General features: G+C 51.7%; 1 protein-coding gene across 2 annotated transcripts in view; it reads left to right on the forward strand.

The window, feature by feature from the left end:
- The window catches only part of LARS2 (leucyl-tRNA synthetase 2, mitochondrial), a 169,624-nt gene extending 144,848 nt beyond the window's left edge, over positions 1–24,776 (forward strand). For both annotated transcript variants that reach the window (XM_047096296.1, XM_047096297.1), the window contains 5 exons: positions 894–1,063; positions 3,299–3,376; positions 6,748–6,859; positions 17,889–18,016; positions 23,545–24,776. In XM_047096296.1, the coding sequence (XP_046952252.1) occupies positions 894–1,063; positions 3,299–3,376; positions 6,748–6,859; positions 17,889–18,016; positions 23,545–23,724 (668 nt within the window). In that variant the 3' untranslated portion in view covers positions 23,725–24,776. The remainder of the gene's footprint in view (positions 1–893; positions 1,064–3,298; positions 3,377–6,747; positions 6,860–17,888; positions 18,017–23,544) is intronic.
- The last annotated feature ends 542 nt before the right edge of the window (positions 24,777–25,318 follow it).

Consider the following 25,318-nt stretch of genomic DNA (forward strand, 5'->3'; position numbering starts at 1 on the left):
GGGAGATTTGTCTCTCCAGAGCTGTTTAGATCTGAAAGGGCATGAGGTAGAATCTTCTAGGGTATCTGGCTATCCCAGAATCAACGGTCCAGTGGTCACTCAGTTTTCTTCCTGTGGTCTGCCCCACGCGCTCTGGAAAGGAGAAATCAGAGGCGCTGGATCACTGTCTTTTTAAAATACGTAGATATATATTTTGGGGGGGGGGAGAGAGAGAGAGAGAGAACGAGAGAACGAGTGGGGGAGGGGCAGAGAGAGAGGGAGACACAGAATCCAAAGCAGGCTCCAGCCTCAGGGCCGTCAGCACAGAGCCCGATGCGGGGCTCAAACCCATGAACCTCGAGATCATGACCTGAGCCGAAGTCAGACGCTTAACCGACTGAGCCACCCAGGCGCCCCCGTCACCGCCTTGCTCGGCGAGCCGTTTCCAGTGATACGTGTGGTCTGGAGCAGTAGTCACAGGTGCCGGTCCCGGAACTGGGTGTGTTGGAATCACCGGGGACCTACGAAGTGCAGGTGCCGAGGCTTAGGTTCTGTGGGGACACCTTTGTGACCGCAGGCCTTCTGAAGCGGGGCAGCTGGGCCCCGAGGCACAGCCTGGCCCAGGTTTCTGAGCTTGTCATGGGCCGGGGGCCGTCGGTGGCCACTCTGAGTCAGGGCCCTGCCGTCCGGTGCTCTGAACGCCTGGCGCTCTGGGATGTGGTAGAGTCAGTGCCGGTCTGAGTTCCCGGACTCCGCAAGCCAGGGTGGCCCCTGCAACCTGCCCTCGGGTCACTCCGTCGGGGCGCCGCGAAGCGTGTGTTCAACGCACAAGTGCGTCTCTGGGCTGGGGCACAGCTAGATCGGTCACTCGTGCGTGTGTGTCTTTCCCGTTCTTGCTTCCCGGCTCGAAACAGCTGACGCCCTCCCCGGGGTGCTGAGATGGCAACAGCGTCTGTGGGCCTTGGTGACCCGCTTCATCGAGGCCAGGGCTTCTGGGACACTTCCCCGGCCCCAAGTGCTGAGTAACGAGGAGAGAGCCGAGGGCAGGAAGCTCTGGGAGCACAAGAACTCGGTCATCTCTGAGGTGAGGAACTTCCGGGGATGCTGGTTCATTCTGGGCAGGAGCGCTGATGATGCACTACACGCGAGGCGAACGGAAACAGAGGTTCAAGGTTGAAAGGGGCCCGAAGAGACCGTTCTTCGGCCTCCTCACTCCACAGATGGAGGCAGAGCTGAGGCCCAGAGACCGGGCTCCTCCAGGCTAGACGCCCGGCAGAGGGGGGACTTGGGCGCCCAGGCACTTTGTCACACGGCATCTGTGGGAGCTCTTGTGGCTTCACTTTTGCACACACGTGATTTGTTCATGTTACCTTCTTAGAGAATAATATTTTATTGTCCAAGCCACCGTTATTTTATTTTTCCTTTTCTAAAGATTTTATTTGTAAGAAATCTCCACACCCAGCGTGGGGCTTGAACTCCCCACCCCGGGATCAAGAGCTGCGTGCTTTACTGACCGAGCCAGCCAGGCGCCCCTGAATTCATTTTAAAAGATGCTTCACTGATAACAAATCCCTTTAAATGTTTTATCTAGGAGTTTGCTACAACACCGTGGCATTTGCCTTTTTAAGAACTTTGTGGAAAGAAATGTCACATGTCTTTGAAAGAAGGCATTTAGGAGATCCAAAGGCATTTTTTAGTGGGTACGAGACACCCCAAATACTCCTTAGGCTGAAGTTTTTCTTTTCTTTTCTTTTCTTTTCTTTTCTTTCCTTTTCTTTCCTTTTCTTTCCTTTTCTTTCCTTTTCTTTCCTTTTCTTTCCTTTTCTTTCCTTTTTTCTTTTCCTTTCCTTTCCTTTCTTTTCTTTCCTTTTCTTTCCTTTTTTCTTTTCCTTTCCTTTCCTTTTTTCTCTTCCTTTCCTTTTCTTTTCTTTCTTTTCTCTTCTCTTCTCTTCTCTTCTCTTCTCTTCTCTTCTCCCCTTCCTTCCTTCCTTTTTTCCTTCCTTCCCTCCTTCCCTCCTTCCTTCCTTCCCTTCCTCCCTCCCTCCCTCCCTTCCTTCTTCCCTCCTTCCCCCCTTTCCTTCCTTTCTCCCTCCTTCCCTTCCCTTCCCTTCCCTTCCTCCCTTCTTTCCTTTCCTTTCCTTTCCTTTCCTTTCCTTTCCTTTCCTTTCCTTCCTTCCCTCTCTCCCTTCCTCCCTTTCCTTCCTTCCTCCCTTTCCTTCCTTCCTCCCTTCCTTCCTTCTTTCCTTTCCTTTCCTTTCCTTTCCTTTCCTTTCCTTTCCTTCCTTTCCTTTCCTCCCTCTCTCCCTTCCTCCCCTTCCTTCCTTCCTTCCTTCCTTCCTTCCTTCCTTCCTTCCTCTTCCTCCCTCCCTCTTCTTTTTTTCTTTCTTTCTTTCTCTCTCTCCCTTTCTTTTCTCTCTTTATTATCTCTTTCTTTCTCCCTTTCTAGAATTGCTGATTTGAACTTATAAAGTTAGCCAAGGTCACTTTTCTGGACTCTGGTAACTGATGACATTGAAGGCACAGGGTTTTCATGAGGCTCTGGGTCCAGCATGGGCTCATTCGGTGACACTTCTTCAACTTTTTTCCCGTCCCCTCTTCTCTAGTGCAGAGAAACAGAGCTCACGGAATTGAATTCCATGATGTGAGTGGTGCCTGAATGATTGTTTTCATACCACATATTTCCTCTCTGGATCTGGCACATTCTTCGGTTCTGTCAGATCATAGAACTGGGTCACCTAAACAAGTTGGAAACTCTTAACATCCTTAGATGTGTTGTTTTTCTATATTCTTGGCCATGGTCAAAATTGAAAAACGCACCAACAGGAAGAAGCTGACAAGTCCTATTAGTGTTTTTATGTTGAGTCCACATTTGAAAATGCACAACTCACCTTCTCCTGTCTCCTAATAACCTTTCTTGTGAATGAAAGTCACGGAGCCACAGAGGAGCGACATCCTTCACCCCATCTCCGGTCTGCTGTTTTTTTGAGGCCTCCTCATCAGCGGGTCCTGCCTCCTGCTCGGCTCGTTAGCAGCGTTTAAAGTCCCTACTGCGAGGACCAGCACGGCCCAGATGTGGGGGAGCGGGACGTGCTAAGTAGTGGAAACGACATTGACCCTGTTTTAAAAAATCTTTGTGCCGATGAAACATTATCGTGATTATTCGAGACAGTGAATCCATTTGTAAATACCTTTGCAAGCTTCATGCAGGTCACATTTTTGGGGTCGTCCGTTTGTTTTGTCGTTGTCGTGTTGTGCTGGTTTTTGGTGGAAAGCTTAAAGAGATGTTGAAGAAAGTGTATAATTCAACTTTTACCGATAGGTGACCGCCCATTTCACAGAGGACTTCTCACTGAACTCGGCAATCTCTCAGCTGATGGGATTCAGCAATGCCCTCCTGGTAAGTGGCCCTCTTGTCCTCATCTGATAGCACAGGAGGGCAGGTGGCTTCCCGCCACATGCTGAGGTGGCCTGCAGGGTGCCGGGTTGCAGACAGAGAGCAGCACCGTGGTATCACCCCCTCGGTGCGGCTCTCTTATCTTAAAGAAGCATTTTTTTTTCCCATAGTCACAGCCTAGTTTTAGAGCTGGAAGGTTCTTTTTTTTTTTTTTTTTTTTTAATGTTTATTTTTGAGACGGAGAGAGACAGAGCATGAACAGGGGAGGGGCAGAGAGAGAGGGAGACACAGAATCTGAAACAGGCTCCAGGGTCTGGGCTGTCAGCACAGAGCCCAACACGGGGCTCGAACTCACGGACTGTGAGATCATGACCTGAGCCGAAGTCGGACGCTCAACCGACCAAGCCACCCAGGCGCCCCTAGAGCTGGAAGGTTCTTAAAGATGGGCCCAAAATAACTTTAAAAAAAGGGAGGGGGACACCTGGGTGGCCCAGTCGGTTAAGCGGCTGACTTCGGCTCACATCATGATCTCACGGTTTGTGGGTTCAAACCCTCCTGCATCAGGCTCAGGGCTGATGGTGCAGAGCCAGCTTGGGATCCTCTCTCTTCCTTTCCCTCTCTGCCCCTTCCCCCACTTGCGTGCTCTTTCTCTCTCTCTCTCTCTCTCTCTCAAAATAAATAAACTTAAAAAAAAAAAATTCTCTCGCCCAGCGACTCCCCTCCCTCCTGCCCCCTCCCACCATGGTTTGCCTACGAGGACCTGACGCCCAGGGAGGTTAGATGACGTGTCTGGTCGTTTAGTGACAAATCCATGACTGCATAAAACTTACCATTTTTAGTGTGTTAAAACATGCCACGTTCAAAGGTAGATAAAAACTGGGGAAAACATTTTATAACAAGAATATCGGACATAAGGCTTAAGATTCTCAATATATAAAGAGCTCTTCACATACGAATATGAAATACCTAACCTAAAAGCGGTCAAAGGATGTGAAAGGAGGTAATTCACAGAAGGTAAGATAGAAATAACCCATAAACTTGGCAGAAAAAAGTATTTGCCTCACTAATTATCGTGAAATGCAAATTAAAAACGCGGTGCTATTTTTTTTTTTTTTTTTGCCTATCAAATTTGCGGAGACTTTTTAACATAAAGTCTGTGCTATTACAAAGGCACTGAGACCGTGTTACATATCAGCAGTGGCCATGGTTGATGTAACTTCTCCAGGAAGCCCTTTGACTTTGAGGTCAGTAGTCGTGCAGTTGTTTATGTCCTTTGATTCAGGGGTGCCCACTGGCCAGTGACTCGCAATCACGGAGACATAGGACCCCAGCTGTCCTCAGAAGGGAATATCCGGAAATGACTCCGGTCGTATCAATGAGAAGGAAATACACCACCGCCATTCACACTGTGCTTTCCAGGAATACTTAGTTTCAGAAACTGTTCGTGATACAACAGCAAGGAAGAACACACATACAACAATGTCTATGTGATAAAAACTCCAGTCAAGCCAAAGGGTATATGGGCAGATGTGGAAAGTCCCGTACTTTTGCATTTTTGGAGACCGGGATAAAATACACCAGTTTTCTCCTGGGTTGGACAACGCATGAGTGATTTCGCGTTTCCGAAATTTTGTTTGCCGAGTGTGTGTGATTTTTTTAATTGGGAAAAAATGGCAAATATTATAGAAAAAAGAAATTAAAAATGAAATGTCTACTCGCTGACAGTTCCATCTACAGCCCTTCTGGTTGACTCTCTCTGTACCCTCACCCGTGGAATTAGATTCCAGTCTCTTAGGCTGTTTTGCAAAGATCATAGAGGCTTTTTCTTTTTTTCTTTTTTTTAATGTATAGGGGTGCCTGGGTGGCTCATTCAGTTGAGCATCCAACTCTCGATTTCAGCTCAGGTCATGATCTCGCGGTTTGTGGGATCGAGCACCGCATCGGGCTCTGTGCTGACAGCATGGAGCCTGCCTAGGATTCTCTCTCTCCCTCTCTGCCCCTCCCCGGCACAACCCCCCCCCCATATAAATATATAAACATTTTTTTAAATGTACAGTATTTTGTGGGGGGCTTCTGGGTAGCTCAGTCAGTTAAGCATCCAACGTAGGCTCAGGTCATGCTCTCTCGTCTCGTGGGTTCAGGCCCCACATCGGGCTCTGTGCTGACAGCTCAGAGCCTGGAGCCTGTTTCGGATTCTGTGTCTCCCTCTCTCTCTGTCCCTCCCCCATTCGTGCTCTCTCTCTCTCTCTCTCTCAAAAATAAACTTATAAAATTTTTTTAAATGTATAGTATTTTTGGCCTCTCTCTACCTAGCAAAATATATATCATGGGGGCTTCCTACTTTTAATTTTAGCAAACCTCATAAAATTAAACCAAAATTGTTTTTGTCACAATTGTTTTGTGAACATAGACTGGAGTGCCACCATCTCGCCAGGCTGGTTTTTATCGGGACTCGCCCAGCGTGCCTCGACAACCGCCAGCCTCTGGGAAACTCAGTGCTGTCCTTCCCACAGCCACGTCGGGATGGCCCCTCTCCTTCCCCGCCGTCCTTGGGCCACACTCGCCAGTTCACACCCTGCTTTGCTCACCACGGTCCCTCCCCTGCACCTTGTGACACCCTTAAGTCCTCTGTCACTTGTCTCCCCAATTGATAGTAAACCCCTTGAGGGCAGAGACTGTACCTTTCTGGACGTTTTATCCCCAAAGTCCAGCATAGGGTAGGTACCCCGTAAATTAGATGGGCGCGTGGCTGGGTCACCTGGCTAGCTGCACTGCAGGAAGAAACTGGGTGTTTACAGTAACTGGCAAAGCTGTTTAATAGAAGGAGGACCCCTGAGACCCCCGAGGGGGCAGAGGGACCCCTGAGCTAGACATCTGCACGTTGCGAGACCCGTGAGCAAGCCCGTGTGCGTGTCTCACGGGCTCCGAAGCACCCGGGAAACCCAGCAGAGCAGCTAGGAGTTGCACTCTGATTTCAGACAAAGCTGGATGCTTGTGGGAGCTGCGTTGCTTGGTTAACCACCTACCTGGGGGCAGGTTACTCTCCCTCCGTGACCCTTAGCTGCTTCATCCGCCAGGTGGGGGAAGGAACACTGCCCCCCAGCGATAGCTGTAGGAATCAGATGAGTCAGCCTCAGACTGAGGGTGTAGTACGTGCTCAGTTAAGAGTGGTGTCTTTTGCTGTTGCTGCTGCTGCCCTCCTTGTCATACTAGGGTTAGATGGGGGACATTCTTCGTCCGGAGCAAACGGATGGCCAGGAGGGTTGCTGCTTGCCTGCCTGTGTCTCTGGACTTCAGATACATGGATGGCCTTCCTTCCCCAGGCTTATTCTGTGTGCCTCGGTGTTCTCACATTGTTCTTTTCTCTTCCCCAGCAAGCCTCGCAGAGAGTCGTTCTCCACAGCCCCGAGTTCGAGGACGCTGTGTGTGCCCTGACCGTGATGGCTGCCCCGATGGCCCCTCACATCACCTCGGAGCTCTGGGCAGGTAGGTGGGCGTGTCCTCGCCTGACCCGTTACTGCTAACCAGGACGTGCTCCAGCCTCTTCTTGAACACGACCCGGGGCTCAGATGTCCTCAGGCGTGGGGTCCGACATTTGGCATCCGTACCTGGGACCCCTCTGTCTTGTAGTGGGAGTGGTGGGACTTCTGCGTGGTCACCCCCCGCCAAAGGGGAGGACGCTTCTCCGCTTTGGCACTCTGTGCCCAGACGAATGGGAATATTGGCGTCACCACGGAACCCTCTCTCACAACTCAGTATCCTGCTCTCCCTATACCATGACCCCATGTTATCTTTTTAAGGTGGAAACTCGGGTTTAGTCCCACTTTATGGATGGAGAGCAGGGCACCTGGAATTATGGTTGCGGATCTAAACCTAAGTCGCTTAGACGGGGATTCAGTCTCTCCAGCAGCCCATTATTGCTGAACTGGGCACCGAGGCGTGTCCCCCTGCCCGAGGCTCAGGTGAACCAGCTGCGGAAGCCTCCGCCCCTCCCGCCCCCCTTGGAGGTCCTAGTTCTGGAGCCTTGGGGAGTGACTGGAGGGCCTGTTTTTAACCACCTGCTCGGTGATTCTGATGTGCGGGCAAACGGGGGGACTGTGGCCCTCTGCTGTTAAGACCTGGCCCTCACATGAAAACCTAAGGCAGGACCTCATACACTTTTCCTCTCGTAAGGCAGCCCCATGAGAACGTTTTTCAGGGCCCATTGGTCATTCTCAAAGGCTATCGCTAGAAACACTTATGTCCTCTCCTTTTAAGAAATAATTTAGGGGCCCCTGGGTGGCTCAGTCGGTTAAGCGGCCGACTTCGGCTCAGGTCATGATCTCACGGTCCGTGAGTTCGAGCCCCGCGTCAGGCTCTGTGCTGACAGCTCAGAGCCTGGAGCCTGTTTCAGATTCTGGGTCTCCCTCTCTCTGACCTTCCCCCGTTCATGCTCTGTCTCCCTGTCTCAAAAAAACAAAACAAAACAAAAAAAAAAAAACGTTAAAAAGGAAATAATTTAAACATTCTTCACACTAAGCTGCCCTCAGTAGTTATTTCTTTCTTTTCCTTGTACTCATCTCTATTTTTTGTTAATTTTGATACGGGATTACCTCTTCAGGTGGTATATGAGGTTCATCGTGGGTTCCCATTTTCGATTTTTGGACACTCAGACCACTTATAATTATACAATATCGCTTTAAAAGTTGAACAGCTATGTGTGTGTCCACATGCAAAATCATTTCCTTACAACACATATCTAGACATAATGCTTGCTCCGAAGGGACATAAAATACCCCTTGAGAGAGCGCAAGCAGGAGGGGGGCAGGGGATCGGAAGCGGGCCCTGTGCTGACAGCCGCAAGCCCGACGTGGGCCTCGAACCCATAAACCGTGAGATGGTGACCTGAGCCGGAGCCAGATGCTCCACCGACTGAGCCACCCGGGCGCCCCAAACTACTAAGGCTTTTGAGACGCATTTTCAGATCAGCTTCCAAAAATTCTCTGGAGCGCTGGCGAAGCTGCTCAGACGAGAGCATCCGTCACGATTCCCGGTGTTTTGCAAGGACTTTGCAGTGCCTCTGTGGTGAACTCATCCCGCATGCTGGAACAGCCCCGCCTGGGCCCCCTCCGTCCCCCGGAAATCCTGAGTGACACCCTCGCTGAGCCTTGGCTGCCTCGAGGGTGAGCGTCGGGGCCGTACCCCTTCCGTGGCCAGTGTGGGTGGTTAAGTCTTAGAGGGGCTCGGGCCCCCGGGCCTCGGCCTCAGTGTCAGAGGCCTAGTGTGGCCTGCGGGGACGGACTCAAGAGGGAGTGTGCGGCACAGGTCGGCCCCCCCTACACGGGCTTCCTCCGATGAGGTTTCCCCCGGTTAGCAAAAAATTCACTTCCGAGTATTTCCAGTTTGAAAACGAGTCACATCTGTCAACATTTTGATTTTTTTTTTTTTTAACCCGTAAACGTTTTTTATGACTGCATTAATTGTCCACAGGCATGACTTTGGTAACTGTTCCAGTCACGTGTCTAACGCTCGTTCCCATCATCCACTGTGGACAATTCTGTGCGTAAATCTGTGTTCCCGCTTCAGAGGATGTCCTTGAAGCGGGAAGGTCAGGAATGTTTTTAAGACTCTTGATGTATGTCGCCAGATTATTTTCCTGAAAAGTTATCCCCGTTTCCACTCCACGCCTGTTTTTCAAGCGTATGTTCTGTCTCACTGATTTAATTATTGGATTTTTCCATACGGTTTTAACATCTGGTGGGCTAGCCTCCCTTCATTCCTTTTTCATAATTTTTTTAGCTCCTCTCACCTGTTTTTTCTTCTCAGTAGAACTCTGGTATAATTTTTTTAATGTTTACTCATTAAACATTTTTAATTCATTAAACTATTTGAGTTTATTCATTAAACTCTTAATGTTTATTCATTAAAGTCTTTATTTGAGAAAGAGAGAGACAGAGCACTAGTGGGGTAGGGGCAGAGAGAGGGAGACACAGAATCCGAGGCGGGCTCCAGGCTCTGACCTGTCAGCACGGAGCCCGACGCAGGGCTCAAACCCACAAACCATGAGATCATGACCTGAGCTGAAGTTGGACGCTTAACCAACTGAGCCACCCAGGTGCCCAGTCCCATGCATTTCTTAAGATTATTCTCAAGTGGGTTTTTTGTTGTCTTTGTTCTTGTATTTTGTCTACGCTCTTGTGACTGGAATATTTTTTCTTTTACAATTTTTGACTGGTAGTGGCTGGCATGTAATTTTTTAAAATTTATTTGCATACTTATTCTCTGACCCAGATTCCCTTCCAATTTCTCATACGTTGTGTAAGGGCTAAAATCCTCTTAGATTTTTTAGGATGCTGTGATCAGCAAATAAGGATAAGTATTGTCTTCCTTTCTAACGGTTAGAAAGGTCTCCGTGTGTGTGTACGTACTGCTTAGAAAACCCTACAGGTCGTTCAAGAATGCTGGTGCCAGACAGCCCTGTCTCACTTCCAGAAGGAAAGGGAACTAATGCGGGGCGCCTGGGTGGCTCAATCAGCTAAACATCCGACTTCGACTCAGGTCATGATCTCACGGTCTGTGAGTTCGAGCCCCGCATCGGGTTCTGTGCCGACAGCTCAGAGCCTGGAGCCTGCTTGTGATGCTGTGTCTCCCTCTCCCTCTGCCCCTAACCCACTCGCATTCTGTCTCTGTCTCTCAAAAATAAATAAACATTAAAAAAAAAAATTTTTTTTTAAGCAAGGAAACTCATGCTTCCCTGTTGGGCTTGATGTTGGCTGTGGGTTGAGGATAGATATTCCCTATAATGTTAAGGAAACAGCTTTCCGTCCTTGTTTTCCAGAACTGATATTAGGAGTGGGAGCTGTATTTTACTTAACATCCATTCTTCCAGTGTTAAGGTGTTTGTATCATTTGCTTTTAACTTCCCCCTCTGCCCCGTTGATATGACTTAGGTCCAGTTAATCGATTGCCTAATATTAAGCTCTCCTGGGATGGATTTCTCTTGACCGTGGTGTTGTGGACTTTTAATGTACCGTTAAATTCTATCTGCTGGAGTTTTATTTAGAAATTGGCCGTTTTTCTCCTGAGGAAGACCAGCCTTTCTCAGTAGGCGTGGTCAGGTTTAGAAATGAGGGTTTCACCGACTTCACCCGATGAATTGTGTTGGTTTCCTTCTGTGTTTTGCCTTGTCTTAGACTATAAAGGATGAGTCGTTTGCCCATTCTTTGCGGAATAGACAGAGTGCCCCAAAGGGAGTTTGGTACAGGCCCTGCTATGCTGTTGCCGTATTATGCAGCCTTTTCTTATCTCCTGGGGAAGGAAACCCGGCTCTTTCATTTAGCATTGGCGGCCACATTACGTTTTTTAAATGGCGTGCTGTTCACTCTTTCCTAGTCTTCCTTTGCTCTAAAGCAAACCAGTCTAACTTGCAATAAACTCCCTCTTATCCTGGAATATACATGTCTCTTTCTTTTATCTTCTTTGTCCCGCATTCTCGGTTTTCCTCCCTCATTTCATTTCTCCCACAAAAGAGTAAAGTCAGTGGGATTTGCTGAAACCCCCTCCTTGGGTGCCCCTTCAGTTGCATTGCCGGGGGGAGGGGGCAGACCGGATCTACTCTCCCCAGGGCCCCCTCCCTACCCAGCAGGTCTTAGGATACGAGTTTGCACCGTGGGCGTGGCCCTGCCAGTCTGTCCTTCAGCTTTGCGTCAGGATCCTCAACAGACATATGCTAAAGTATTAGGATAGAAAGGCCTGTTCTAGACCTTGCTCCATGATTCTCCCTACACAGCACACGTGGCTTTTGTGAGCTGTGTTACAAGTACGTATAGCTTGAATCTTAGTTTTGCTACAGTGTTTCATTCAGTCGGTTTATAGAGCATGTATTATGTGCCACGCTCCGTTCTGGGGCATCTGTGGGAGAGCTGGCGAGGGCCTTCTAGTTAAGGTCTTCCCTCAAGCTTTACAAATTCATGGCAACTAATTGTGTTTTTGTTTTTGTTTTTAATGTTTGTTAATTTATTTCGAGAGAGAGAGTGTGTGTGTGCACACAAGAGCAGGAGAAAGAGAGAGAGAGAGACTCCCAACTGGGTCCCGTGCTGTCAGCACAGAGCTCCGCGCGGGGCTCAAACCCACGAACCGTGAGATCATGACCGGAGCCGAAATCAAGAGTCAGACTCAACCGACTAAGCCACCCAGGTGCCCCCTAATTTTGTTTTTTTTTTAATTCAAAGAAGTAATGGGAAGCCTTTGTCTCCGGGCTCTCCCCCTGTGTGTGTGTGGCCCCCTCTGAATGAGCAGCTGGGGCCATAACGTAGTCAAGTGAGGAGTCCCCGCACCTGGCGTGGCAGTCTGGTCATTGACTCACAGGCGTGGGTCAGGTGCCTTCAGGAGAGAATGGAGATGTGACCCCTCCCCGGCGCTCCCAGAACTAAAGAAGGCCAGCGTCTCCAGGTGTGGGAAGTCCTTTGCAGACAGAAGCCCTGTGTCTCGAGGAGCTTCATTCTTGTCATCTCACACCGCCGGTCATTCTTGAGCCAAGGCTTTGCACGGTTTTCACACGCACGTGCCTGTTCTAGAAAACTCAGCTTCCACGTTGGCTTCAGGTTTCATTCCCGCATCTTTGGAAGGTAACTCAGAATGGCTATAAAAGGGAACGCGGCGAGGGGCGGGATGGTCAGAAATGGCCATTTCCCAGAGTTCCCTAGAGAAGCAGATTTTCACAGGACAGGTTCTCTCCCAGAGAGCAGCAGAATTGAGAACCGGTGCCCTAGGGGAGGTGCGGAGCCCTGTGGGCTAAATGGCCGCCATCGCTGTGGATAAAAAGGAAACATTTCAGAGGAGCTTGAATAGTCCCCTACCAGTCCCTTCAAGAGCCAGTGAAGACCTTCAGTAGGAAACAGAACCAATGTCTTGGCAGTGGGCGAAAGCTGTAACAGGATGAGGAAATCTTTTTTCCTTCCTGAAGTTTTGGATCTAAGAAGCTCAAGACACCACGTCTGAATTTACACAGTTCTCTTTTGTGCACCATAATAGGGTATTGTCCTAATCCAGACAAGGGGTGGTGGCTGCTCGCTTAGGGCAATTTTGTGTATTTGGAGTCACTGATACCGTTGCCAGACGAAGGACACAAGGTTTCCTTTGGTGGTGGACAGTAAAAAGGCAGAAAGTCACCCACCGGGGAGCTTCTTGGTGGTACTGTGGTTGGAGATCTAATTTCATCATCCTGAAAAATGACTTTTCTAACCGCCAACAGCGTGGATGGATCCCAAGGGGATTATGCTGGGTGAAAAAAGTCAGTCTCAAAAGGTTATATACTCTGAGTCCATTTATACGTAACGTTCTCAAAATAACTAATTTATAGAGAGAGAAAACACAGTAGTGGTTGCCAGGGGGTTAGGGACTGGGCAGAGGGGGTGGTGGCCATGAAAAGGAGAACACAAGGGGGCACCTGGGTGGCTCAGTCGGTTGAGGTCAGGTCGTGATCTCACGGTTCATGAGTTCAAGCCCCACATGGGCTCTTTGCTGACAGTGCAGAGCCTGCTTGGGATTCTCTCTCTCTCTCTCTCTCTCTCTCTCTCTTTCTCTCTCGGCCCCTCCTCCACTCATGCTCTCTCTCAAAATAAATCAATAAGCTTCAAAAAAAAAAAAGAATTTAATCACACTAGAACTCCATGCATGTAGTCTGTGAAATGTGTATCTGTTTCTGTGCAGATGTTGGCATTCTGTATCGACACTTACGGGCGGGCGTACCCGTTCTTTTTTTTACCAGCCACATTGTGTCCCACCCTACGAAGGCTCTGTAAGTCATTTGGGGGTTTTTCTTTTGCTATTTTTTTGTGCTGCTTTGGGGTTAGCCTCTTGCCCAAACTACGAGTTTTTTAAAATGTGGCCGTAAGCTCTCTCTTTCTGTTCTTCTGGCCATTTTTGTGGTTGCACAGGGAGGTTTCTGTCTGGACTCCTGCCTCAGGCTTTACCTTGTGGGGGCTTCAGGTCTTTCATCAGCACCTTAATTGTGAGGTCACAGCAAGGTGACCCTGTGCCCCCCCGCTTAGGCGTTCCGAAGTAACTCGCAACCCTCAAAGCCCCAGGCTGCCGCCACGGATCCATTTTTCCTCGTAAAAGTGGCTGTAACAAAGTGTAGTGTAGCATTTTGCCACAACGTATGTGTTTTGTTCCTCAATTTCAACAAAATTACAAACATACAAATCGTGTGTGTGTGTGTGTGTGTGTGTGTGTGTGTGTGTGTCCATTGTAAAGGAGAGTAAGTTCTCACTGATGGTCTGAGGGCATTTTACATACGAATACGCATGTGCGTGTCAGCGTCGTTATTTCAAAAGAAAGTCAGCAGGACCCCTTCTGTGGGCAAAAGCCAAAATCTAGCGGCATCGCATCCTGTCCGTTTCCTTGGAATCGCGAGGGCTGGATGAGGCTCGGGGGGGATCAGAGGCCATGGAGTCCCCAAGCCCACCCTTACGTGTGTGTGAGAGCGCGGGACCGGGGTGGCAGCCAGCCTGGTGACGGCCAGCAAGAGAGGCCGCCGGCCACAGACACCCTGAGCGCCCCAGCACTCGCTCCCGGCTGCCACGGCGGCGTGGCGACCTTGCCAGTGCTCCGCGTACGAGAGGAGGCTCGGTTCAGCTGTTTCGGTCACTTGCCTGGAAGGTCAGTGACGACAGCTCTCCCAGAGGAGGGGTCGGAAGGGGGTGGGCCGTAGGCAACAGCCGCCCCCGCGTGGTAGCCTTGTGCTCCACGGCCTTGACACTTCCCAAAGTGTTCAGACTTTGTCCAGGTGCTAACCCAGAGGCCAGCTCTCGACCCGGGCTGTGTCATGTAAAGAAACCATTGTTTTTGCTATGCAAATGTTGGGTATTTTTACCTCCCTAAAGAGTAGAGAGGCAAAAACAGGGCCTAGAACCCACCGGGAGTTTCTGTTCCTCCCCGCTGAGCAGGATGGCCCCACCCCTGTCTATAGGGAAACCTTGGCAGGGACCCAGGCTGCTATAAATAAGCATCCTGATCGCTCCAGGAAGGCCGGGCTTCCTCATTTTTTTTTTATTGTGGAATTTGTAACAGCTTCTGCCCAGAACATTTGTGTCCGAGACCCTTTCATCTCCCAGGCATCCTGTACAATTACCACGCGGAGGGTCTGGAATCCGTCCCGCTGCAGCTGGGTCACAGGACAAGGCAGACTGGGCCAGCCTGCTAAAATAAAGACGTGATTATCTCCCTCCTGTGACCTCTGTCTTGTATTTAGATAGGAGTCATAATAGCACCCCTTCTGAGGAACAAGCAGGAAGCTCCTTTCGGCTTCGGCCAAAACGCACATCTGTCAGGAATGGAGTAGGTCCATTGGCAAGTGCTGGAACCCCGGGGCACAGGGGCCAGCTGGGCCCCAGGAATACATCTTTGATGCTGCTCGATTCTCAGACTCTGGCAGGCGTTCACTTCCCTCAGACCGACTGGCAGCACGGGGTTACAGCAAGAGTGCCAGAGAGTAAAACATACAATAAGCAACACATAAGTGCGCGATACCAGCACAAGAATCACGACAGAGGTGCCCGGAGTAGAATGGGCCAGCGCCGCTCCAGAGTGAGCCGTGGACCCGGGGCCGGTCTGGGAACCGGCTGTGACAACCCACGAGGAGATAAGCAGCTTGAGCTTACCAGGTGGATCACCTCTGCCTCGATGCACACGTCGGGGGGTAGGCCGACCAGTTTCTTTCAGGGGCACGACCCTCTCGAGGAAGCCGCACGTCGGTCCACGCTCTGGCCGAGCTCTACCGAATCGCGGACGGCCACTTTGAGAGCTACTTGTAAGAGCTTTGGAGAATCCAGAAACCATCCCGACTACAGGGTATCGTAAAAGAAAAATCACAAACCGATAGGGAAGGGGAGGTTGACTCTGCCAACCAGGTTTGGAAACTTGACCGTGTAATGTTCTTTCACGTCACCCACAGAAGAAGGCACAGCTGATTCAACGGGGAACACAGAGAAACCCTACAAAGAAACCAGAAGAGGGGCACCTGGGTGGTTCAGCCAGTTAAGCGTCTGACTCTTGGTTCGAGCCCCGCGTCTGACTCGCGAGTTTGAGCCCCGCGTCCGGCCCTGTGCTGGCAGTGCTGTGACTGCTTGGGATCCTCTCTCTCTCTCTGCCCCTCCCCCACTTGTGCTGTCTGTGTCTCTCTCAAATAAGTAATAAATTTTAAAAGGTAAAAAAATAAAAAGACAAAAAAATTAGAAAAAAACAGAAGAAAAATCTTGAACTGATCTCACAGTGTGGGAAACCTTGATTTCAAAATACCCTTTCAAATTACTGAAGTATTCAATGTTTTTGGCAGAGAATCTGTTAACACATTAAAAGAAAAAGGGCCCCTGGGTGGCTCAGTCGGTTAAGCGTCCGACTTCGGCTCAGGTCATGATCCCGTGGTTCCTGAGTTCGAGCCCCGCGTCGGGCTCTGTGCTGACATTTCGGAGCCTGGAGCCTGCTTCGGTTTCTGTGTCTCCCCCTCTCTCTCTGCCCCTCCCCCACTCACGCTCTGTCTCTGTCTCCCAAAAAATAAACAAATGTTAAGGAAAAATTTTTCAAGAAAGAAAGATCACCTGTGCTCCCACCTCCCAGATACAGTCACTGCTGGTATTGTATTCCATTCCCTGTGACCTTTTGTCCGTTCGTATAAACATTTACTAAAACTGGAGTCGTGTTATGTGTGCTATTGTATACCATCCTTTCCCATGAAATTAATCACTATTTTATTTATTCTTTAAATGTCTATTTACTTTTGAGAGCGAGAGAGAAGGAGCACACACATGTGCAGGGGAGGGGCAGAGACAGAGGGAGGGCAGAAGATCTTAAGGGGGCTCTGAGCTGTCAGCACAGAGCCCGACGCGGGCCTCAAATTCACAAGCCGTGAGACCATGACCTGAGCTGAAGTCGGACCCTTAACGGACTGAGCCACCCAGGCTCTCTAATTAATTATGATTTTATTTTTTTTATTTAAAAAAAAAATTTTTTTAATGTTTATTTATTTTTGAGACAGAGAGAGACAGAGCCTGAACGGGGGAGGGTCAGAGAGAGGGAGACACAGAATCCGAAACAGGCCCCAGGCTCCGAGCTGTCAGCACAGAGCCCGACGCGGGGCTTGAACTCACGGACCGCGAGCTCATGACCTGAGCCAAAGTCGGCCGCTTAACCGACTGAGCCACGCAGGCACCCCTCTAATTAATTATGATTTTAAAGTAGTGAAACAAAAGGAATACAGAACTCCATATACAGCATGATCCTGACGGTAGTGGGTTGTTTTGGTGGGGTTGGTTTATATATATCCTAGCCATTAAATACATTACTATCTTCCCAAACAAGAAGCTTAAAAAATGCTGTCCAGATGAACATGATTTTCTTCTTTATAGTCTGACCTTTTCTGCCAGGAGCGGGCATTACTTTTGCCATCAGGGAAAATAAAACGTCGTCGGTCCCAACACAGCGTTCCTGGCACACTGGTGTTGGTGGGATTCATTCCCTCTGCGTGGGAGCTGGCTTCAGACCATTCGCTGAGGCATGGGCTGCTCCCTCAAACGCATCTTCTGGGCTCAAGGCTAATGATGAGGAGGAGGTGTGCAAGGGCCACCCCCGGAAAAGCCAATCACAGCGTGAGGAATGCTGCCACGTTCACTGCCATCCCCCGTCCAGGGCCCACCTCCAGGAGGACGAGGAGGCGGTCAGGGTGCGGCCGCACTGGTAGTGCCCAGGGATCTGCTTTCTGACGCGTGTCTTTCCTGCACGTTTGGGGGCCTCTCTTGTGCTCATGAGATCGGCAGCGACTTTGCAGGCCAAGCCTTTCCTGCTCAGAAGCCCCCGGCTGAAGTCCCCGGGCAGCCCTGCAGGTGTGGAGCCCACCTGTACCTGCTTTGGGGCCGCAGCACGACGCGCTCTGGGACGCAGACTTGTGGGCTTTGATTCCTCACCGCCTCCTCGGGTTCCACCCCCCCCCGAGCCAAGGCCAGCTCTTTCCAGTTCAGCCCTTGGCAGGAGCCCCTCTCGAGAAGAGGTCGAGTGTGAAGGCTGAGATCCCTCTGAGAAGGTCGAGAAGGAACGCCGTGCTGTTCTCAGCATGTGGGCTCCAGTGATGATGAGTAAAAGGACCCGGCGGGAGGGCCTCGCGGACCACAAGTAATCACAGGCAGGAAAGGAAGCGAGCACAGCTCGTTATTTTGGGATCCGCTCTCAGGAGCACAAAGACATTCCTTCATCAACAGAACCGCAGAGACTAAGGCAGATCAGCGGCCTTGTTGTTCCCAAAATGCACACTTTAGAACCACGTGTCCACCCATCTTTACAGCTCTGGGCGCTGTTGAAAATAGTTGGGGGGCTACCCATAAACCCAGGCCAGAGTAGGTGGGGGGGCACCTGGCAGGCTGTGAAAAAGCCGTAGTGCGGCCTCAGGCAGCTCCACGCCGGGCTGTGCCGGGGCGAAAGCGACTCCCCCTGCCCCCCCGTGAGCCCTGCGTGTTCAGTGACCCTCTGTGCCTTGGCATTGCAGGCCTGCAACAGGTCCCCGGGAAGCTGTGTGCCCACTATGCCTGGGACGCCGGCGTGCTGCTTCAGGCGTGGCCGGCCGTGGACCCGCAGTTCCTTCAGCAGCCTGACGTCGTGGAGATGGCCATCCTGGTGAGTCTCTCCCGCAGCCCCAGAGTCTGGGAGTCTCCCGGCCCCACGCAAGACCCACAGCCACTGCCTGGGCCTTTCCAGCCTACCCCGCCCTCAGCCTGACCGTCCCACCCGTCTTTGCTTTGCACACTTCAGTTTTGAGGTCACCGCATACCAAAAGCTTGTGAGCATAAAATACTCAGGGCCCTCCAGGGATTAGAAAGTGGAAAATAGAACCCTGTCCTGCGTTACAGGTTCTGATCGTCTTGTTCTCCAGCCGTGTTCCAGTCTCCTCTTCCGTCTGTTTCGTTCAGCTGCTCTTGGTTCATTTAGGGAGGAGGGTGAGAGTGAGGAGGTGGGCAGAACAGGAGCACCTCACTGAAAAATCTCTTTCAGAAAGGCTACATCAAGTTTCTTTTGCGGGGGGGACGCCTCGGTGACTCAGTCAGTGGAGCTTCCAACTCGTGATCTCAGGGTTGCGGGTTTGAGCCCCGCATTGGGCTCTGTGCTGGGCATAGAGCCTACTTAAAAAAAAAAAAAAAAAAAAAAAAAAAAGAATTTTTTTTTTTTGGTAAATTGCATCATTGTAGGTACATAAAAGACATTTTTTATTTCAACCTTTTATAGAGCAGGTAACTCTAATAGTTTATCTTTTATATGATTGTTACATATGTAAGCTGATGTGGCTGAACTGGGGGACCTCTTAGCACACACGTCTCTGAACCACGTATGGGGCCAGGTCATTCACATCCAAAATCGAAGTAAACTCTTCTCACTCAGTGAAGTAGGCGTTTCCATTCTCAGTGTTTGCAGTGGAGAAATGAGAGAAGTTGGTCGCCTTGCCCGGGTTTATTGATTCATCAGTAGTTCTCAAGTTACCATCAGGCACAGTGCTAGGCTCTGGGGATACTAATCAAACAGGACACACAGGGTCCCTAATACCTACAGAGCTGTAAGCCGAGTGGGAGAGACAGGGAAGAGAAAAAGGAAAGAAAAATATTACTGCAAATTGTGAAAAAGGCCACGAAGACATCACCCAGGGGCTGAGGGAGAGCACAGCCTCCCAGGGCCCCGGTCTGCCAGGCAGGTGCAAACCCTGCCCTTCTGTGTCTGTGCAAACCCTGGGCCCAGCAGGGGGGTGGACATGTGGAGAAACGGCTTCATGCGGGAGGCTCAGCCCCTCAGAAGCCACTCTGTCTCCACGCCACCTCCCCTGATGCTTGGTTCCACGCCGACCCCGCTTTGCCTCCCCCACGGAGAGGAGGACATGGGCGTGGCCTGGAGGGCTTCTTCCAAAACTCTCAAAGTCAAAAACAGCTCTGTGGCACAGAGAAGCCGTTTCTTCTTCACCTTAAGTAATGTCTGTAAGAAAGATCTCAGGGCGCCTGGGTGGCTCAGTCAGTTAAGCATCCAACTTCGGCTCAGGTCATGATCTCGCGGTCCGTGAGCTCGAGCCCCACGTCGGGCTCTGTGCTGACAGCTCAGAGCCTGGAGCCTGCTTTGGATTCTTTGTCTCCCCCTCTCTCTGTCCCTCCCCCACGTATGCTCTCTTTCTCTCTCGAAAATAAATAAACATTAAAAAAAATTTTTTTTTAAATAAGAAAGATCTCGTGGGCCCCTGAGAACACGTCCTCCACACATTGAGAAATGCCAGCTTGAGGAACTGGAGGTTTAGCCTATGCAGTATCATTCCACTTTGATCACTGCAGAAAAGAAATTTCGTTTTGGTAATTGGCGAAATGGTTTCAGATTGTCGTTGAAATGAAAACTCAGAGTTTAAAATGTTTACAGATGGGACTCCCTGCGGGTCTACCCAACTTGAGCACCTCGGGCTCGGGGCACCGGGCCGTGTGACAGACCTCCTGTGGAGGCCTGCGTTCTGTGTCCGTGTGATCTTGACTGGCGCCCCGGCCGGAAATGGGAGCTGAGCACCATGCAGTGTAATTCAGCGTGATTCGGTCCGGCTCGAGTTCTCGGTGCCCACAGCATGCAGGGCCGTGCCCAACACTAGGGATACTGAGCCCAGGGGCACCGCCTTCTCTCCATGCAGCGTGGCGCCCACGAGGGACGGTCTAGGGGGCACACAAATGCCACACACACACACACAGGAAGTTTCTGGAGACTCAAGGTTAACACGTGGAGCTTGGGAGCGAGACTCTCCTGCCCGTAAGTCTCCGTCTTACAAGATACTTCCATAAGCCTCGGTTTCCTCAACAGTGAAATGGGGGCCACACAGTGGCTGCTCTGTCTGGTTGTTGAAAGAATTAGATCGGATGACGCCAGGAGACGCTTAGCTTGCTTCTGGACACACTAGTGACAAAACCCACTAACAAGCAGTGAGCACCGACTACGGGCCAGGCACTGCCCGAAGAACTTTCGAGATCCTGACTCATTTACCCCCACACAGCTGCCCTGGAGCAGGCCCTGTTTTACCCATGTCACATAAATGACTAAATGACAGGCTCCTGCCGGTCCTGCTTGCTAGGTGCTCGTGTCGGGATCACCGCTTCGCACAGTCAGGGCATTGACGGAAGGGGACGTGGGACCTTGGCCGTAAAGAGGAGCAGCATTTCCCTAGCGCAGAAGAGGATGCCTGGTCGGCAGAAGCAAAGGGGGAAGCGCCCTCAGGGACATTGGGACGGTGAGCCACGGAGGGGGGCTAGAGCACAGGCACAAGCAGGGCATCAGGGCTGGGGGCTGGCAGGGGGCTGACCAGGGGGAGAGAGGATCCATAAGGTCATCCCGTCTCCACTTGTGGGGTGGGGCCTCGGGCAGGTGGCTTCACCTCTTGTGCCTCGGCTTTCCCATCCGTACAATGGGCACGCAGTGGTCCTGCATGTACCTTACGAGGCTGCAGGAGGATAAGCAGGTTTGCTCGGGTGGATTGTGTAGCCCAGCGCCTGGCACAGAGCGAGAGCTCGGTCGGTGGGGGCTTTCCTTGTTCTTCGCTGTTGCGGGGCTGCCTCCGTGTCGGTGAGTGGCAGTGGGTGGGGCGAGGGCAGTGCTCATGGTTTCCAGCTTTTCAGTTGGAAAAGTCTAAGAGAACAATGCCGAGGCCCCGGACCGAGGCTGTGGGTGATGGGGGGGTGGGAGGGGAGCAGTGGCAAAGATGGAAGGGCAGAAGCTTGTGAAGCCACCAAACAGAGACGAAAAGATTCTTCTAAAGTCAAAGAGAGCTTCTTCCCCTTTGGGCCCCTGAAGGCCAAGTCCGGGGGCATCTGTTGTCCATTTAACTGGTGCCTCATGCCAGGAGGTGGAGCATGATAGAGACCCACCCGCCGCGAAGGGACTGCCCTGGGTAAGGCGACTCAGGGGAGTCCCAGGGCTCCAGAAGCCATGAGAGGGTGCCTGGGGCCGTGTGGGAAGGCCTGCTGGGTTCAGGGGAACGATTCAGCTCCCCGGACAGGCCTCACCAGAGGGGCCAGCCCCCAGGTCCCCAGGGAAGCCCTGGGTCTGGAAGTAGGGTCATTGTGCCGAGCACATCCCACACCGGCCCCTTCCATCGTGGCCGGGAGTAAGGAGGCGTAAGGCTTAGTGAGCTGGTCCCTTCGGACAGGTGATCTTCCTCAACAGTCCGGAAGATTCCATCCTTAAAGAAGAGAAAACTGAAGGTCCCGCGGCTTGTGAGTCCAGGCCTGAGAGTCAAGCCTGAGTCTGTCTGCGCAAAAGCACACGCTCTCTCGCTCGCCCCGGGCCCCTCTTCCCTGGGTAAGATCCAGAAGTAGAAGCTGGAGGTGTGACTCATTACCAAGTTCTGAGAAGGCCGTGTCCGGGGCCCCCAGGAGGTCACGGGGGGCACGGCTTTGGTGTGACAGGGTGGGAGGTCTCGGTCAAAGCAAGCACAGGGCGGTGGAAGAAGGTAGCTCCCGATGGCTTAGAAACGAGAAGGCGGGTGGGGGGGGGCACAGTCCTTTGAGCAGCAGCCCTAGCTCTGCCGTTTTAGGACACCAAAACCCTGCGTCCAGGAGACTCAACGCTTTTTCATTTTACTTTTATTTTTTAAGTTTATTTGTTTTGAGAGAAAGAGAGCGAGTGGGGGAGGGGGAGAGAGAGAGAGAGAGAGAGAGAGAGAGAGAGAGAGAGAGAGAGAGAATTCCAAGCAGGTGCCACACTGTCGGCACGGAGCCCGACATAGAGCTCCAGCTCTTCGAAACACGAGATCATGACCGAAGCTGAAATCCAGAGGCAGACGCTTAACCCGGCTGAGCCACCCCCAACCCCGAGACTCACACTTTTTAGTTGTTCTTTTTTAATGTTTATTTATTTTTGAGATGGTGAGAGACAGAGCATGAGTGGGGGAGGGGCAGAGAGAGAGAGGGAGACACGGAATCCGAAGCAGGTTCCAGGCTCCGAGCTGTCAGCACAGAGCCCGACGCGAGGCTCAATCCCACGGACCGCGAGATCATGACCTGAGCCGAAGCCGGATGCTCAACCGACTGAGCCACCCAGGCGCCCCTAGACTCACACTTTTTTAAAAGAGCCACGTTTTTTAAATTAATTATTTGTTTATTTATTTATTTTTAAGTTTATTTATTTTGAGACACTGCGAGTGGCGGGGGAAGGGTGGCGAGAGAATCCCAAGCAGGCTCCGTGCTGCGTGCAGGGCCCAATGCTGGCCTCAAACTCACAAACCTCGAGATTATAACCTGAGCCGAAACCAAGAGTTGGACGCTCAACCAACTGAGCCACTGGATGGAACCAATCCCAGGCATCCCCCCAAAAAAGAACCATATTTTAGAACATTTCAGGACGTACTATTTTACCATATTTGGCTCCCGCGCAGTGATACAGGGTGATGCAACCAAGAAAAATGCCACCAAGTTCTACATAAATCTGGAAAAAATGAGGCGGATGATTAGGGATACCTAATAGGCTTTGGTCGAAACTTCAGAGACTATTCCTGGTAACTTTTCATAATAACAGTGGCTGCATTTTCCTGGTAAAAAAAAAAAAACAGGAGCATCAGTGAAAGAAGTGTTGAGTGTTCTTACGGGAGCAGTGGGCTTGGGGATTTGAAGCGTGGCTGTTGAGAAGCCACCAGGGCCGTGAGAGCACTTTCCCCCGTGCCCACATCAGTTCATACTTGCTGTGAAGTTTGTCCGTATTGAAAAAGCCTCAGTGAGTACCCACCGACGTCTGCAACTGTACCGGCCCCTTCTCGGCAAGGAGAGTTAAAGTGATGTGGGCCCAGGTTCCCGGTCGCCGTGCCCGGGCGCCCCCTTTTCACAGGAGCCAGGCCCGTGACAGGGAGGTTGCCTGCCTTCCACACGAGCCGGCCCACCCGCGGCCTGGGTAGAATCCTGGGTGACACAGCCCTTCCCCTCCCCCGGGGAGCAGCTGAGGGTGTGTGACCTAACTTCCTGCGCAGCTGGGACGGGGCCACGCTCGGGAAGCACAGGTGCACTGGCCGTAGGTGCCGGGGGCCCCCAGCCTCTCCCTGCCCGTCTGGGTGTGTCGGGAGGCTGGGCACGGACGCCACCCCTCCGCGGGGAAGGCGCCTGCCACTCTCAGGACTTTTCCTCATCGCTTGTCTCGGCTTCTCTCCTCAGATCAACAACAAAGCCTGCGGCACAATCCCCGTGCCCCAGCGAGTCTCTCGGGACCAGGACAAAGTCCACGAACTCGTTCTCCAAAGCGAGCTGGGTGTCAGGCTCTTGCAGGGGCGAAGCGTCAAGAAAGCGTTCCTCTCCCCCAGAACGGCCCTCATCAACTTCCTGGTGCAGGACTGACGGCAGGGAGGAGGAAGGGGTAGGGGTAGGGGGGGCGCTGGCCCAGAGTGGGGAAACGACGGATGTCTTGAACGCTCACCCTCGTCCTCTGACGGACGGGTATGGGTGGCGAGTCTCTGTGGCGGGGCCTGGTGCAGGGGTGGGGACGGGTGTGGGCAGAGCAGAAGGACTCTCGAAGGCGGAGGGGTGGGGCAGCCCCTGCAGGTGGAGGAAGCCATCTGACCCCGCGCGAAGCCACCAGAGGTACGGCCGGGTGTTTGCAGGAAGGCGAGAAGAGAAGTGAGAATGCACGTGTGGCTCTCGAGCAGCCTGGGAGCTTCTGACCCCCAGAAACTGCACGGCCTTCGACACACCCCGGGAACGGGAGGGCGAACTGAGGACCCACGCACGGCATTTGGGTCGTGTCCAAATGCCCAGATTGTGGCGTGGACGCTGCGGTCTTCAGAAGCCGCTAGGAACCAGAAGGCAAGCGGGGCGGGTCCCTCTACAGGTGTCCCCGCCTCCTGGGGTGAAGCACCACTTCCTACCCTCTCTCGGGGTGTGACATTTGCTGCGCAGTGAGGCAGGACCACGCCGGGTGGGACCTCAGATGGAAGCAATCGCAGGGCCGACCGCAGCCCCGCGCGGTGTCTGCTCATGTGGGCCCCAGATGCCGCCACCGCCGTCGATGTGGCCCCCGGAGCCCATCGTGAGAAGCGCGAGCTCGCCGCGGAGGAGTGGCCCAGAGCCACCGGGTGTTGCCTTCTTGTTCAGGCCGCCACCGTCTGGCAGCCGGGGAGGCGGCTGGGGACGGACCCCTATCATTGGTGTCATTAGGATAACCGGGTCCTATGTGATGTCAGCAATTGGGTGCTCTGAGCAGAAGCGGCCAAAGCCACTGATTAACATTTAATGGGGAAGTGGAGGAGAATCTCGCCATTTTGTGATGCTGAAAATCTGTATTTGTTTTCTGATGCCATTTTTCTGAGGTAACCTCAGATGAGGTAGCCTGCAGTTGAACAGCTAACAGATGACTTTTTTTTTTAATGTAATAAAATGTTTGTCATGTGCGACTTTGGGACATATGTGTGATCTTGGAATAGCCACCACATTCCAGTTCTAGGAGTTAATCAGGAACAGACTGAGGTATTCTATCATTGTCGGAAGCCTTGGCCGTATGCCTGACTCCACATGGAAAGTTCTAAAGTGAGGTACGTGTAGGACTTACAGACATGGGAGACAACACTGATTCAGAGATACGAGTAACGGCCGTTAAGTTACTGGTTCTTGAATGTGGCTCAACTGAATACCGTTTCTGGTCCCCGTTAAATCAGAAATTCTGGTTTAAGTGGTCTAAGGTGCACTTGGGCATCAGGGAATTTTAGAAGCTGCACGGGTGATTCTTTTTTATTTATCTTTTCAGTGTTTATTTATTTTTGAGACAGAGAGAGAGAGCAGGGGAGGGACAGAAAGAGAGGGAGACACAGAATCAGGCTCCAGGCTCTGAGATATCAGCAGAGAGCCCGACGCGGGGCTCGAACTCATGAATCACGAGATCATGACCTGAACCGAAGTCGGAGGCTTAACCGACTGAGCCACCCAGGTGCTTCTGCAC

This window comes from Lynx rufus, unplaced genomic scaffold, assembly GCF_022079265.1.
Source record: "Lynx rufus isolate CCGP_SWC_20201006 ecotype Redwood Valley unplaced genomic scaffold, mLynRuf1.p SCAF_4, whole genome shotgun sequence".
NCBI lineage: Eukaryota > Metazoa > Chordata > Mammalia > Carnivora > Felidae > Lynx > Lynx rufus.